The sequence below is a fragment of the Chenopodium quinoa genome, unplaced genomic scaffold (genome assembly GCF_001683475.1).
Source record: "Chenopodium quinoa cultivar QQ74 unplaced genomic scaffold, ASM168347v1, whole genome shotgun sequence".
Classification (NCBI taxonomy): domain Eukaryota; kingdom Viridiplantae; phylum Streptophyta; class Magnoliopsida; order Caryophyllales; family Amaranthaceae; genus Chenopodium; species Chenopodium quinoa.
This window is the reverse complement of record NW_018742263.1, coordinates 5,198,574-5,214,285: the sequence shown is the minus strand read 5'-3', so window position 1 is coordinate 5,214,285 and position 15,712 is coordinate 5,198,574. Positions and strand designations below refer to the sequence as shown.

General features: G+C 37.5%; 2 protein-coding genes across 3 annotated transcripts; one reads left to right on the top strand and one right to left on the bottom strand.

Moving 5' to 3' along the window:
• Positions 1 to 10,088: 10,088 nt before the first annotated feature.
• LOC110683899 (pentatricopeptide repeat-containing protein At2g42920, chloroplastic-like) lies at positions 10,089 to 11,886 on the top strand. The gene has a single exon (XM_021860308.1). The coding sequence runs from the start codon at positions 10,239 to 10,241 to the stop codon at positions 11,859 to 11,861; it is 1,623 nt and encodes a 540-aa protein (XP_021716000.1). The 5' UTR covers positions 10,089 to 10,238; the 3' UTR covers positions 11,862 to 11,886.
• Positions 11,838 to 15,461, bottom strand: LOC110683908 (reticulon-like protein B17). Of its 2 annotated transcripts, none has more exons than XM_021860315.1 (8): positions 14,510 to 15,461; positions 14,266 to 14,419; positions 14,007 to 14,081; positions 13,772 to 13,913; positions 13,588 to 13,657; positions 13,439 to 13,504; positions 13,210 to 13,332; positions 11,838 to 12,196 (listed from the first exon to the last, which is right to left on the bottom strand). In XM_021860315.1, exons 1-8 carry the CDS (start codon positions 15,045 to 15,047, stop codon positions 12,033 to 12,035), a joined length of 1,332 nt encoding a protein of 443 aa, XP_021716007.1. In that variant the 5' UTR covers positions 15,048 to 15,461; the 3' UTR covers positions 11,838 to 12,032. The 2 variants fall into 2 exon arrangements, with proteins under 2 accessions (XP_021716007.1, XP_021716012.1); XM_021860320.1 differs by having other exon boundaries at positions 14,266 to 14,416; positions 14,510 to 15,460.
• Positions 15,462 to 15,712: the final 251 nt, after the last annotated feature.

Genomic DNA, 15,712 nt, shown 5'->3' with positions numbered 1-15,712 from the left:
TAGCAAAAACTCTTAAACTCACATAATACTCGGGTTTTGGTCGGACCTCGCTAACCTCGAGGTAACGGACCTTAATGTCGCTAGTAGTTTTTGCGGGTGGACTATCGTTGGAGGCTCTCGTGTGAGCGGGGCTAAAGCTTTAAAGTCGCTAGTAGTTTTGGCGGGTGGACTTTTGGTCGGACCTTGCTAACTCCAAGGTAACGGACTTAAAAAGTCGGTGTTCGTCCTTTGTGGTTGGATACCGTTGGAGGCTCGGTATTTTCGGAGCTAAAGCTTTCAAGTAAGAGCCCATTAGGTCGGGCGAAGCACACGTCTAAGGTAAATTCCGATTTTATCCTTTTATGTTTATTTGTTATGCTTTATGGTTTTATTATGTTCTTTGGGTCGGGGTTGTTACCGCGGTAAGTTGGAATTACCAAATCCCAACAGCGGTATCGGAGCCATGCTCGTTTATTTTTAAAATCATAATATTTTTCAAGGTGATTTTTATGGCTTAATTTTCTTGTCTTGAAGTGCTAATTAGATTAATAACTCTATTCATTTATTTTAACCTCGTATTTAAGCTACCTTCAGCCCCGAACCCAGATTTTGACCAAAAAATAGTGAATTTTGGGTGGAAAATGTGTTCTGAAAATGGTTTTAATCTTCCAGGGGATGGCTTTTAGCCAAAAAACGACCAAAAATGCAATTTTCGAGGGTTTTTTTCGTTTTTACGATAAATTTTAAGTCTTTCTAACCTTAAAAATTAATTGCATATTTATGGTGGTTATGTAATTGGTTCAATACATATTTTATATGCAATTTTAAACCTCTTTAGGCATAATTTCTTGGTAGTAATTTGTGCTTGAAAGCTTGGTTTTATTTTTCACATAATTGCAAACTAATTGCATTAAGTGTGAAATTGTTGTTCTTTGAGGCTTCCAAGTATTTAAGATTCAATCTTTAATTATGGTTAAGTGATTGAAACTTTATATTACTAAATTCCATGAATTTTTGTTAAACTTTGTTGATTTAATCATTTTTAGTTGATTGGAATCATAAAGTTTGAATCTTTGTGATAGAAAATTGTTTATCTTCACATTGGAAGATATAATTTTTCAAGGATTCACAAGTATTAATGTTGGAATCTTTATTGAACTTATGCTCATTTTTCCAACTCCCTCTTATTTTGTCAAAAACTCAAGATTAATTTAAATTAATTAAATTAATAATGAGTAATTTCCCTCTTATTTTTGTTGCACCAAGTTAAACCAATTTAATTAAAGAATGGTTCTTGGGAATTATTTTGGTTATATGCAGTTTGAAAATTTTATTCAAGTTAGACTTGTTTAAATTTTTTATTTTTGCTCAAATGAATTAGTTCTAAAATTGATTTAGAATTAATAGTTATGTCACCCAAAATTGGGATCAAATCCCGAGGCTATGGCATGTAAAATGAGGCAAGAGCATCACTTGGCTAGCCAAGCCGCATAGCAGCCCGCATGTGGTTGCCAAGGGTGGTGCCCTGTGCTTGCGCGCAAGCCCATGCGTGGCTGCTGCTTGGTGCCAGCATCATGGCGCGCCAGCAAACACCAAGCAACAGCACGGCGCAACAGCAGCATGGTGCTATGCGGGCTGTGCGTCCTGGCTTGCTTGGCTGGCCGCGGCTGGTGCAAGCACGAGCACATGGTGCATCGCTTGGGACTTGGTGCATGCGTCGTGTAACTAGGGGTATGCTTAGACGTTTCTTGCGAAGCAATTTAGTGCAATGAATTCGTTCAACATGGCCATCAAGGGCCACGTTATTGATGTGTGAAAGTTCGCTGATGTGGGTGGTGTAACGCTTAGCGACATCGGGCCCACTCCCACGTTCATTGAGCTTCAAACGGTTGTGCAAAATGTGAGCACTCCATGTCTTAAAATTGTCGTTTTAATTATTTTATTAATCTAATTTGTTTTTAATTATTTTAATAAATTTTAGAGGATAGGCCTCGGTTTTGAGCGGCATTGACAAAATTTTTTTTGACAAATTTTTTGATTTACCGGCTTAATTAATTGGATTAATTAAGCTGGATGCGGAATTTAGTGGGAGCTTCAAATGTTAATTGCTCTTATTTACATAACCGGTTAAAACAACTTTGACTAGTTTTAATTAGGCGGGTTAATTGGATTAACCACCTAGATTAGTTACTAGTTCACGCGTGTGTATGCATTGTTACTTGTTTATCGTTGTAAAATGCATGGGTCATTCACAAATAGTGAATAGATGAATGGAATGTATATTCTCTCACAGGTTTATGAAATGGCAACTAGTGGGGCTCAATTAGGATAAAAAATACGGGTTGCGATCTGTGATGTATTTTTGTAAATCTAAATACGCGCGGTTTGCGTACCGTTGAGTATTTTTGTACCTTAATATTTAGATTAGTCCTAATCGTAGATACTAGTAGTTGCATTTAATCATGGTCAAGTCTTGAAGATGGAGGTTCTTGGAAGACGTAGCCATGAAGTTGCAAATGAAGACCTTTTGAAGATTTGAAGATCTCAATGGGTCATGCTAGTTACCAAATGCATCTATATTAATTTTTTTCGATATATATATATAAGTTTATGTATATGAATTATATGTTAGATGCATGTTTAGGATTTCGAATGTTGTGATGATTAATTAAGTTCACTTAAATCAACCAACATAGAAACCCTAGGTCCCTAAATATTGAGTAAAACTTGTCATTCCAAAACAACACTTACCAACCGAACGAGGGTAATGGTGGGCTACGCCAAAGCGAGGCATCACTACCTCTCCTAGGAGCGTAAGGCATACCGGGTATGCAAGTTGGTTTTGGTTGTACTCTATGATATAAGTGATGGAGTCCTAACATGTCGTGGCAAAGTGAATAAATTGTTGAGAGAGCATTAGATGCGACGATTTATTCAGCCAAGAGTGGCTTGGAGCCATTAGCAAAGCGTTGCTTACCTTAGGAGATTGAGTGTTAAGACAAGCCAAAGCATGCTTAACCACTCTTTGTTTCTTCGGATCTTGGAATCGACTTATTCTCACCAAATTGGGGACAACTTTAAATGTGTGAATAAGACGTTTTTAAATAAGTTTGATTAAAAATTCATGAATTCAATCTTATTTAAATATCATGAATGGTTTTTCATTTCAAATTCTTTCAAATGTAGAATCATGTCTTCAACTATCAACAACAATCTTATGTTCCCAGAACTTCCTGAGAAGTTATCATTTAGCTTGAATTTGGTAAACTTCAAGGAATGGGAAGAGGAACTCCGTTTGACCCTCCGCAATTGCTACCTAGAGCATATCTTGGATACGCCCATCCCGAGTTTCTAATCAAAAGGGACTATGAGCGATATGGCTCATGAGGAGTGGAGTTATGATTGCAAGAGAGTCTCTCGACTCATGGAAAACTCCATTCTGGAACTGTGGAAGAAGAAATTCTCCAACTACCTTCCAGATGTACTTCTCAAGTCTCTAGAAGATGTGGTCAATTTGAGGGTAACAAAGAGCGATAAGGGAAACTATGATGGACTCGTGGAAGAAGTGACTAGGTCATTGTCTAACATGAGGATCAAGCCACCGCAAGATAGATGTCTTTGCAAAGAAAGGCAAGAAGTATGGGCTAGGGTCTATAGTGCAAGACTTACCCCCGGGATGCCACTTCAAGCCCATGTGCAAAAGACGACAAGATTATTTAACCATCTGGAACCGATTGGTAAACCGGTGGAGGATGAGCAAGCGGCTCATATGCTTTTAAGCTCACTCCACTTGGGATTCGTTGCAATTAAGATGCGACTTACCAACAATCGGAACAAACTGTCCTACAAGGAAGTTGTCCAAGAGCTCCAGAAAACCTATTCTTGCAAGGCGGCTACGTTTGCTCTAAGGCTCAAGAAAAAGGAGTTCAAAAACAAGGCAAAGATGCGTTGCTTCTATTGTAGTAAGAAAGGCCACTACAAAAGAGAATGTAGCGAGTATCTAGAAGATGAGGCAAGAGGAAAGATATCCTCAATCTCAGGTATCATCTACACACTTGAAAATAAGAAATTTATAAGGTATTAGATACCGGAAAATTGACTCATTTTATGCTCTTATTTTAGGAACGAAATGAGCGTTGTTTTTTCAAGTGGTCATGAGTACACAAGTGGAAGATGAAGAAAATCTATCCAAAGAAAGCTTGTAAACTCATGTATTTTGTCTAAATTCTAAAACTTGCTAAGTTTTATCTACCATACTTTGATCTTGCGACGTTGGACGTCATTTTAACTTGATCACAAGACCTTTTGTTTAAATGTCTTGTTTATATTTATGGAAATTACACCTTTTGTGTGTTTAGACAAAATTGTTTATGATAAAAGAACTAAGACCATAGAGTGAAACTAAACTTACTTGTGGCATTGTCGTCTTGGCCACATTAACATCAAATGCATCAAGAGACTTCTACAGGAAGGTGTTCTTGACTCTTTCGATTTAGAATCGTTTGAGAATTACGAGGGATGTTTATTATGCAAGATGATTAAGCCTCCATTCTCCAAGCTAGGAGAAAGGGTAGGAGACTTATTAGGTCTAATACACACTGATGTATGAGGACCAATGAGCTCAACCACAAGAAATGGACACCGATATTTTATCACCTTCACAGATGACTATAGTAGATATGGTTATGTCTACCTAATGTCGCATAAATCTAAATCGTTTGAAAAGTTCAAAGAATTTCAGAGTGAAGTTGAAATCAGCTTGGGAAGAAAATCAAAGCCCTTCGATCGGATCGAGGTGGTGAATACTTGAGCCAAGAATTCGATGAACATCTGAAAGAAAAGGGTATACTTTAAGAATTGACACCTCCAGAAACTCCACAATGGAACGGAGTATCCGAAAGGAGAAATCGGACCTTGTTGACATGGTACGATCAACAATGGGTCTTAGTGATCATCCTATCTCTTTCTGGGGACACGCACTTCTAACTGCGGCACTAACACTGAACCGTGCACCATCAAAAGTTGTAGAAAAGACTCCATATGAATTATGGACAAATAAACCTCCTAGGTTGTCTTTTCTAAATATATGGGGATGCGAAGCATATGTCAAGAAATTGATGTCTGACAAACTTCATCCCAAATCTAACAAGGTTTACTTTGTGGGCTACCCAAAAGAAACCAAAGGGTATTACTTCTACAACAAATCGGAGAACAAAGTGTTTGTTGCTCGCGATGGTGTCTTTTTAGAGAAGGAACATCTTTCCAAAATGACAAGTGGGAGGAAAATCGAACTCGACAAAGTTTGTGAGGATGAGCAACAAAATCAGAATGACAGTCAAAGTCCTTATATAACATCTGTTAACGTAGGTCAAAATTATTAAAATGTGCAAAGTCAAACTGACAATGCAAATGCTCAATCCATTACCCTACGTAGGTCTTAGAGGTCGATATCTCAACCTGATAGATATCTTGGTTTAGTATTAACCGAGATCTCAGAGGACATCCTGTTTATGGATGGAGATGAACCGGCAACCTACAAGTAAGCGATGGCAAGCACCGACTCTGCTAAATAGCATAAGGCCATGAGATCTGAAAATGGATTCCATGTTTGAAAATCAAGTCTGGGACTTGGTTGAATTACCCTAAGGATATACACCTATCGGATGTAAGTGGATTTTCAAGATGAAAACCAACAAAGATGGAAATGTATTCATTTACAAAGCTAGATTGGTGACAAAAGGTTACAGACAAGTTCATAATATTGATTACGATGAAACCTTTTCACCAGTCGTAATGCTTAAATCCGTTCGGATCCTCCTAGCGATTGCTGCATATTATAACTATGAAATATGGCAGATGGACGTCAAAACCGCCTTCTTAAATGGTATCTTGGAAGAAATTATGTACATGACACAGCCTGAAGGTTTTGTCGACCAAAACAATGCTGGGAAGGTTTGTAAGCTTAAGAAGTCCATTTATGGACTAAAGCAAGCTAGGAGAAGTTGGAATCTGCGATTCGATGAAGCCATCGGTAAGTTTGGTTTTATCAAGAATCCTGATGAATCTTGTGTTTACAAGAAGGTCAGTGGGAGTGACATCGCCTTCTTAGTCTTATATGTCGATGGCATATTGCTCATTGGAAACAGCATTTCGTTGCTAGAGTCTGTAAAGGCCTGGCTTGGAAAATGTTTCTTAATGAAAGACTTAGGAGAGGCTCAGTACATACTAGGCATCAAGATCTATAGGGATAGATCAAAAAGGATGATTGGATTGAGTCAAAGTAATTATAATGATAAGGTACTTGCTCAATTTGGCATGGAGGAGGCCAAGAGAGGTCACTTGTCAATGTCACATGGCATAACCCTGAGTAAGAAGCAGTGTCCACAGACACCTGATGAGCGAGAAAGAATGAATCTGATTCCATATGCTTCGCTTATTGGATCGATCAAGTATTCCATGATATGTACTATGCCAGATGTATCGTATGCCTTGAGTGCTACGAGTCGTTACCAATCAGATCTAAGAGAGGCCCATTGGGCTGCGGCCAAGAACATCCTAAAGTTCCTGAAATGGAACAAGGATAAATTCCTGGTATATGGTGGTTCATAGGAATTAGTTGTTGAAGGTTATACCGACGCGAGCTTCCAGACAGACAGAGACTATTTCAAATCGCAATCTGGATATGTGTTCTGTCTAAATGGAGGAGCGTTCAGTTGGAAGAGTGCCAAGCAGAGTACAATTGCAGAATCTACAACTGAAGTCGTGTACTTAGTAGCTGCTGAAGCAGCTAAGGAGGCTGTTTGGATTCGTAAGTTCATTGGTGAACTTGATGTTGTACCCTACATAAAGGGTCCAATAGCCCTCTATTGTGACAACAATGGAGCTATTGCTCAGGCCAGAGAGCCAAGGGAACATCAGGAAGTCAAACATGTCAAACAACGGTTTCACATGATTTGAGAATGGAAATCAGAAGGTGAAATCAGAATTTGCAAAGTTGGAACGGATGACAATGTAGCCGATCCACTTACTAAACCTTTGCCTCAAGTGAAGCACAACAAGCACGTTGAGGCAATGGGAATCGGACATGTAGGAGACTGGATTTGATTTCCTTGTTTAGTGTTTTAGTTAAATTTTGAACATTTAATGTAAGACACTAAGAAAAATCATTCAATTTTTGGAGTAATATAAATTTCATGCAATATTTTATCACTTCGTTTGCTATTTAATTATGATTTAGGATTAAATAATGAGTCCATCTGATTCTTGGAATATTCAAAATAGGGTATCAAGACCAGTCTTGGTAAGGAAACACCTATTAAGTGAACATTGAATATTATAATCGAAAATTATTCCTAATCGAGGTCATTTAAACGATGGATAATTAATGACCAATTGAGATTAGTGTGTAGTCTGATTTATAGCACTGTTTCTTCTGCTACGAGGACATGATTGTCATAAATCATTTGCACATGTATTGGCTTAGAACCATACTGGATCGACCTATGAGAATACTTTAAGAGATTAAAAATCGTCATAAGTATACTTCTCATTATGGCTATCAAAACCTATTTCCTCGACCATGAGTATTGTGAGTTCTCTTGTTTGAGTACTAGTCCGCTTTGATGTTGTCAAAAGTCTGCCGTAATAGGGGATTATAACGGCAACACTCGGGCGGCTAGGTCCTCTCAGTAAGAGGAGCTACATTACAAGACTGGGAATGTCCCCCTACTAAAATAGGGAAGATGTCTTTGTTATATACAAGGCCTCTATAGAGCGAGACTGTAAAAATGCATGGTCGTGCTCGGATGGATTTTAGAAATCATCTATTTATTGACAGTCGGACTCCGAATCAAGAAACACTTCTGGATGTAATAAGGATGACGAAATAATCTTACCTTATAGTTCATGAAGAGACATTAAGTGACATAGAAAAAAGTATGTACACTAAATGCGCACTTGTCCGGAAGGACAAGTGGGAGATTGAAAGGAATGGTGTCCTTCGAACAACTGTACTATTCCGTTAGTGGGTTCAGAATTATTAGAAAGCTAATATATTTAGTAAGGTCAAGTGATCGGAATGTCTAGGTGGAGGCCGCTTCCGATCAGTAATATTAATGCATAATTAATATTACAGCTTAATCTTGACTAAACCCTTCTGGTCACACCTTTTGCAGTAAATGAACCGACTCGACGAATTAATTCGGAAGAAATTAATTTGTCGCCCGAGTATTAAATATTTAGACTTCGGAAATTCGAGCTTAGTGCGTCGAAACCGAGCGTCGGAAGTCGAGTCAGAAATAATAAATGACGAGACGCGCAAATAATAATAAATCACCAATATTTCCCAAAATACCCCTAGCATCAGAGTGCCCCGAGCATCCGAGTGCTAGGGGCAAAAATGTCCTAGCATAGGTGGCTAGCAAGCGCACCAAGACAAGCCATGCACGGCCGGCTGGTGCGTGCTAGCACACCACAGCTAGCAGCGTGCTAGCAGCCGCAAGCATCGCATGCTAGCAGCAACTAGCAGCCACAAGCATGCGTGCTAGCAGCAGCTAGCTGCCGCAAGCCGTGCGTGCTAGCAGTGCACGCACAGGCCCGTGTACTAGGGGAGCAAGTGGGAGTATATGGAAAGTAAGTGGGGTGAAGGACATGTGGCACAAGGAGAGCATTGAGTGGGGAGCAAGTATGGTCCCCTACCCTCCATGTGGTCCTCACCACCCTTTACATATGATAGTGCCACTTGTAGATTTATTATTAGTTTGCTTATTTATTTTAATTTAGCTTTAAAATAAATTGTGGAATTTCATGACTCCCACATTGATGGGATAGAAATTCCCACTCTCCCTCTTGCCTATAAGTACCCATCTTGGGTTTTTGGGAAGAGTGCTTGAGTAGGAGTTCAATAGAGCATTGCATTAGCGAAAACTCTTAATAAACTCACATAATACTCGGGTTTTGGTCGGACCTCGCTAACCTTGAGGTAACGGACCTTAATGTCGATAGTAGTTTTTGCGGGTGGACTTTCGTTAGAGGCTCTCGTGTGAGCGGGGCTAAAGCTTTCAAGTAAGAGCCCGACTTTGAGGGCGAAGCACGCGTCAAAGGTAAATTCCGATTTTATCCTTTTATGTTTATTTGTTATGCTTTATGGTTTTATTAATTGTGAGTGGTTCTTTGGGTCGGGGTTGTTTCCGCAGTAAGTTGGACTTACCAAACCCAACACTTTAATTGTTTTATTGATCTTTGATATAGAAATCATGTTTAGATTATTATATTGATTCCTAGTATCATGTTAGGATGTTTTATTGCTTCCTAGTATCATGTTTAGGGTTAATTAATATTTCTAATATCAAGTATGATTAAAAGAATGCTTCCTATTTTTCTTTCCTAATATCATGTTAGTATCTTGTTAGGGATAAAGCTTTAATCTTTGATGTTTAGTGACATGCTAGGGTTTGTTATTAATCTTGTTAGTATCATGCCTAGGATCTTGCTATTATTATTATGCTTTAACATGATTATATTAATTATGATTTTAATGATTATGATTTATTATGATATTGTTTGATCACGCCTTTTATGCATGTTTAAAGGGGATTTGTACTTGTAATCATGCTTAATAAGATAATTAATAATTTTGTTTAGGTTAATTTGATTATATAATTCAAGTGATCACCAATAATAGTCTTATTTGTGCATTAATATTCAACCAAGATAGATAAATAGGTTTAGGGTAAACCTATTGATTGTACGTTAGTCAGAAAACGTACATGAATACGAGAATAATAAAGTAGAGGCCTATTATTAGGGCAGGTTCAATCTCTTTTAGGTTGGATTTGTACCTTCATCCCCGAACTTCCAGTTTTGCTTCCAGACTTATTGGAGTTAACGATATCGTGGATCGTTAAGGGGTGTAACCTTCACCATGTGAACGGTTTATAAGTTCCTAAAACTTGTTGACGACTCTTTTACTCTAGCTTCCTTTCCTTTGGACACTATCATGCTTAAGTGCATGATCACAATGAGACTCAAGTGTAGGATAACTTGAAATATTCCCTACAGGTGGCCTACTCCAAACGTATTTGGAAAAAGGAAAAACAAAAATAATTTATTTTTTTAGTGGTTTTGGGAGGGATTAAAATTTACAGAATATTCATCAGTACTATCCTCTACGCTGTTGTAATGACCACACATTCCCAAGGTTCTCTTTCTTTCCTACCTGAATCAAACACAACCTTCATCAAAATAAGTAACTGAAAAACATGGGAACAATAAGCCTTTGCATGCTCACTCCATCGCAAACCAACATTTCAAAGTTCATTTCCAATGATTATCACCTCACAATGCTTGAAAATCAATGCAACGCAATGCATGACCTTAAGAAAATCCATGCCCACCTCGTAAAAACCGGCTTATCTAAGCATCCAATAGCCATTAGTCGTGTATTAGCTTTTACTGCTACATCCCCTGCAGCTGACATTAACTATGCTTATTCGATATTCTCCCGTATCCATAATCCAAACCTCTTTATGTGGAATGCCATTATTCGGGGTTTCTCCCAAAGCTCAGTACCTCAAAATGCAATTTTACTCTTCATGGACATGTTAAACAGCTCAACAATTGAACTTCAAAGGCTCACCTACCCTTCTCTCTTTAAAGCATATGCTCAACTAGGACTTCCTGACTATGGAGCTCAGCTTCATGGAAGAATAATAAAACTAGGCCTTGAGTTTGATCCGTTCGTGAGGAATACTATCATTCATATGTATGCAAACTCCGGAAGTTTGAGTGAAGCCTATAAGCTCTTTGACAGGGAGGAGGATTTCGATGTGGTGGCTTGGAACTCACTGATCATGGGCCTAGCAAAGAAGAGGGAGATTGATGAAGCAAGGAGATTATTTAACAAGATGGGGTTGAAGAGAAATGCCATCTCGTGGAATATTATGATAAGTGGGTATGTAAGGAATGATAAATTTACGAAAGCTATGGAGCTTTTCGAGAGGATGCAAGACGAGGGGATCAAGGCATATAAATTCACAATGGTTAGCTTATTAAACGCTTGTGCAAATTTGGGATCCCTTGGACAAGGAGATTGGATATACCATTATACAAGTAAGAACAGATTTGAGTTTAATGTCCTTATGACTACTGCAATTGTGGACATGTATTGCAAGTGTGGTGCCATCAACAAGGCACGTCGATTCTTTGAGAAGGCTACTATCAAAGGATTATCAAGTTGGAATTCTATGATTTTTGGCTTAGCCAATAATGGGTGTGAAGAGGAAGCGTTCCAGTTATTCTCACAGCTTATCTCCTCGTCTGAGCCTAACGATGTCACTTTCCTTGGAGTTTTGACAGCTTGTATAAACAAGGGTGATGTCAAACAAGCCAGAGAACTTTTCTTGTTAATGTCTGAAAGATACAAACTTAAGCCATCAATTAAGCATTACAACTGCATGGTTGAAGTGTTAGGTCAAGAAGGCTTTCTAAATGAAGCAGAGCAGCTAATAAGAGAGATGTCAATAGAAGCAGATGCTATCATATGGGGATCGTTGCTCTCTTCTTGTAGGAAGCATGGAAATATTGAGATGGCAGAACGGGCAGGAAATTATATCCGTGAGATTGACCCTAATGATAGTTCTGCATATATACTTGTGTCTAATGTCTATGCAGCCTCAGGTCAGTTTAAACAAGCCATCAAACAGCGAATTGAGATGAAAGAGAAGCAAGTTCTAAAAGAAAAGGGATGTAGTTCCATTGAAATCAATGGAGAAGTTCAAGAGTTCACTTCTGGTAGAATGTCAAACCCTGAAGTTCAAGATCTAATGAACCTTCTATATACTCCCCATGATGATGAAAAATTGACTGAAGAAGTGAATTTATAAAATTTGAATCAACGTACTCTTTATTACAAGCAAAAAATATATATATATGAAAGTTACATTTGTACATGAATGTGGAAGAAGAATAAACTTTTAACTCATTGGTTTTAGCAGTCACTTTTCCTACTTTTCTCACATTGATTGGGATGCCTGCTTACTTGGTTTCTGAAAGTATCACTTTCTGTCAGCCACAACCAATGCCTTTTCTGGCTCCTTTTCTTCTTCATCTATTACAGCTCGTTTTTCTGGCTCCACTTCCTGTTCTGTTGGTGAAAGTTCTTCAAATTTGGTTTCTGAGAGTTGCCTATAGTATCGCAGTATCACTAAGGCAATGAAAGCTGCAAACAAAAGACAAAAAAAAAAGATGAAGTTCAATAGATGCCCTAGCAGCTGAACAATGTAACAATAATTATCAACACATGTTGATGAGGTAGATAACAAACAGCAGAGCATATGCTACACTATACAATCAAGTTTAAGAAATCAAATCTTGAAATTTACACTATGCGTTTATTTCAAAGAGTTGCTTATAAAGTTTTGGGAATTGATTTGTTCTAATGTTCACAAGCATAATTTGACACCACCACCCAACTGAATGCTGATTGTATTTGAAAAGCAATCTCTTAAACTGTTAGGCAGCCCAAAATGTGGTTGCCAGATACCAAAATAGGGACAAGTGCATTAGAATTAGGTCACCCAGCCATGGAAAAATCTGAGGAACCTGCTGCTACTCAATCATCCTCATATTTCGCATATTTTTTTCTTTCTCTTATCTAAATACAGATTATTTTGTTATAAGTGGCAACAGTAGCAGAACAGAAACTTATCAGATAGAATACTCCTTGACTGAACTACTAATCTATATCACAGAGTACTTCCAAAAACCCAAGCCTGAGTAAAAACTGGCAATTTTAAATTTTTTGCATTAATCATGCTTCCATTAGCTACTTGGTTTTATGACTTATCTCACACTTGACAGCTTTTGAATTCAGTGTTTTTCCCTGTTTCAAAAGCTTTTTTCCAGATAAAATCTCGAAGTTCAAATATGTAGTCAATGCCACAAAGCTTAGTAGCCTCTCAGCTTGTTATCGAAACCTGACAGGACCTCAACAGGAATATCAGCTCAGTTAAACATTATGCCGGGTAAAGCAATGAAACGAAAAATGGCTCTACTCCTAATTTAGGTGGTTTATATAATGTGAAACCAACAAGTGACCAATTTGAACAAAATAGTTTTTACATCAAGCAGGTCATTTACAGGGAACAAACTCAAATGATTACTCAACATAGCACATGTGACTTTATATTCTTGCTACGAATGTTGTGCCTAATACAAGATAAGAGGCATCACCTGCAATGATTCGGGTTTTGACACTTGACAGACTCCAGAAGGCTGTAACTGCTGATGCAGCTACAATCTTCTTGTGGTTACACGCTCGCCATGCTTCAAGTACCCTTGACTTGCATTGCTCAGCTAGTGAATAAAAAAAAAAATTCTGTCAATGCCTAAATAACAACAATTCTCTTGTTAATTAAAGGGCAATCTTTTCTTTTTCTTTTTTCCTTTTTTTTATTAGTACCTTTTCTATCTATCTGAGCAGCATATGAGAAATATAGCTTCGGGGCCGTAAAGCTAGTTAAAAATCCTGCAATTTAGGATAAAAACTCAACTAAGGTATCTAATATAATTGCAATTCAAGGAAAACTATACGGCGTTAAATGCTTGTACCAAGTGCACAAAGTCTCCAAAGTGTTAAAAGGTGACCATAAGCCGAGCCAACCAAGAGTAACAAAGCTACCTGTATCATCATAGCAAATGTGAATGCCTAAAGAAACATCTGAAAACAATGAAAATTTCCAAATAATTTGGGTAGTTGAGTAAAAACTAGAAAGTATTTGTAATTATAATTTACTTTAAGGGTCATTGATGGCTCTCCAGAGAAAAGCTCTCTTGTTTTCGAAATAACAAGGTTAAGAGCTGGCAGCAGCACTCTAATTACTCTCAATATGTCATCCTCTTTCAAGCTTACTTCCACATTTCTTGGCGTGCTTTCCCTACATAAATGACAACATTTTAGATAAGTAAACGTAGTACTAGTAATTTTTTGTGTAATTTTCTAAATTAAATTGCATTATTTACGGTTTTACCTTTGATGCAAAGAATTTGTTGTGAATGATGCTGCCAAAAGTAGAAGACCAAGTTGGGAGATCACTGAGAAAAGGCTATAAAAAACACAATTATAATGTGTTAGTTTGCTGAATGATATTCTAAACCCGTAAATTACACTTCAAATTGCGAAGCAAATGATGACATATAGTTTATACCCAATTAACAATAAAATTATAAACCATTTTGAAACATAACTAATTAACTATAATCAATTAAAAATATTAAAAAATTTGTTACCTAATGTTTAGTCCCTTAGTAAAGGAAGAAGATAAGATACAAAGACACCCAAAACCAAACCAAAGGGTTGATTTAGCAACATCTCTCCACACAATCAATTCCCATATTATCTGTCCAAGATGATCCAATGCACATTCTTCTCCAACATTGCCTTCTAATTCACAAAACCCAATTGATAAATTTAATAATTATACAAATTACAAAAGAGAAATAAAAAAGATAAAGAAAAGGGGAAGTTAATTACTTGAAGGAGTAAGAGAAGGAAGTGAAGCGATCTTCTCTTTCTTAGACTTTCCACTAATTCTTCTTCTTCTGGGTTTCACAACTTCATCAACACCAACAATTTCTCTTTCCTCAGTATCAATCATCTTTCTCCTTGATCTCCTAAGATTACGAGGCGAATAACAAGCAGGTAACCCATTAGAGCTAGTCCTTGTCTTACACCGCCTCCTATGTTCAGTAGAATCATCCGCTGTTTCGAGACGGTCTGAAAGCCGGGTTCGGGACTTCCGCACAGGGGAAGGAGAAAGAAGCAGGTGTTCATGAAGAGGGAGGAAGTTTTTCGGCTTATTAATTGATGGTTTTGAAGGTGTAGATGATGGCGTCTTTTGACGCTTCGGCGATGACGGAGAAGGAGCATATTCTACTGAAAAATGGGGAATTTGATTATCTGTATCACTCCCATAATCTGGGTTATTAGCCATTAAAGCTAATCTTGAAGCTGATTTAATTTTGTGGGTTGGCTCTGATTTGTGATATTCAGGAGGTGTAACTGATTCCATTGATGTTGAGAGGTTTGAATGTTTGATTGTTTGTAAAATTGGAAAATTTTTGATGAGATTTTATTTTGTTGGAGTTAAAGATTGAAGTATTTTTGGGGTTTAAGAACGTCAATTGGAGTAGCCGTTGGGGAGACTGGAGACATGGACGAATGTCTCCTTTTCTTTTTTTCTTTTTTTTTTTTTTTGAAATACCTTTTCTTTTTTTCTTTATTGCTTTTTAGAATTATTTATTTATTTTTCTTTCAAAAAAAAAAAGAATTATTTATTTATTTATTTGAATAGTTTGACGGCGGGATGGGAGAATTAGATCAAATGTGATGTGAAGCTCACGTGATTAACGGTCAGAAATTGGATGGCTTTGGACTCTTATAAATTTATCATTTTTGCATACCATTGTAGACACCTATTTGTGACTCCCCAAAACCAAATCAAATGATAAGTATCTTCCACGTCGAATCATAATTGAATGAAGTGAAAGTGTGGAAAGTCTAGAGTTGCGGTTAGTTTTTAATTCTTTTCTTTCTCTTTATTTTTGAAAACCTATTTTGAGAAAACAGTCAATCTAGTTTGGTTTGGTCCATGTCAAGGGTCCAATAATAGTGTAGTTGGGTCGGGTACAAAAAGAATTTTCCAACAATATATTATAAACCCAATTCCGATGAATA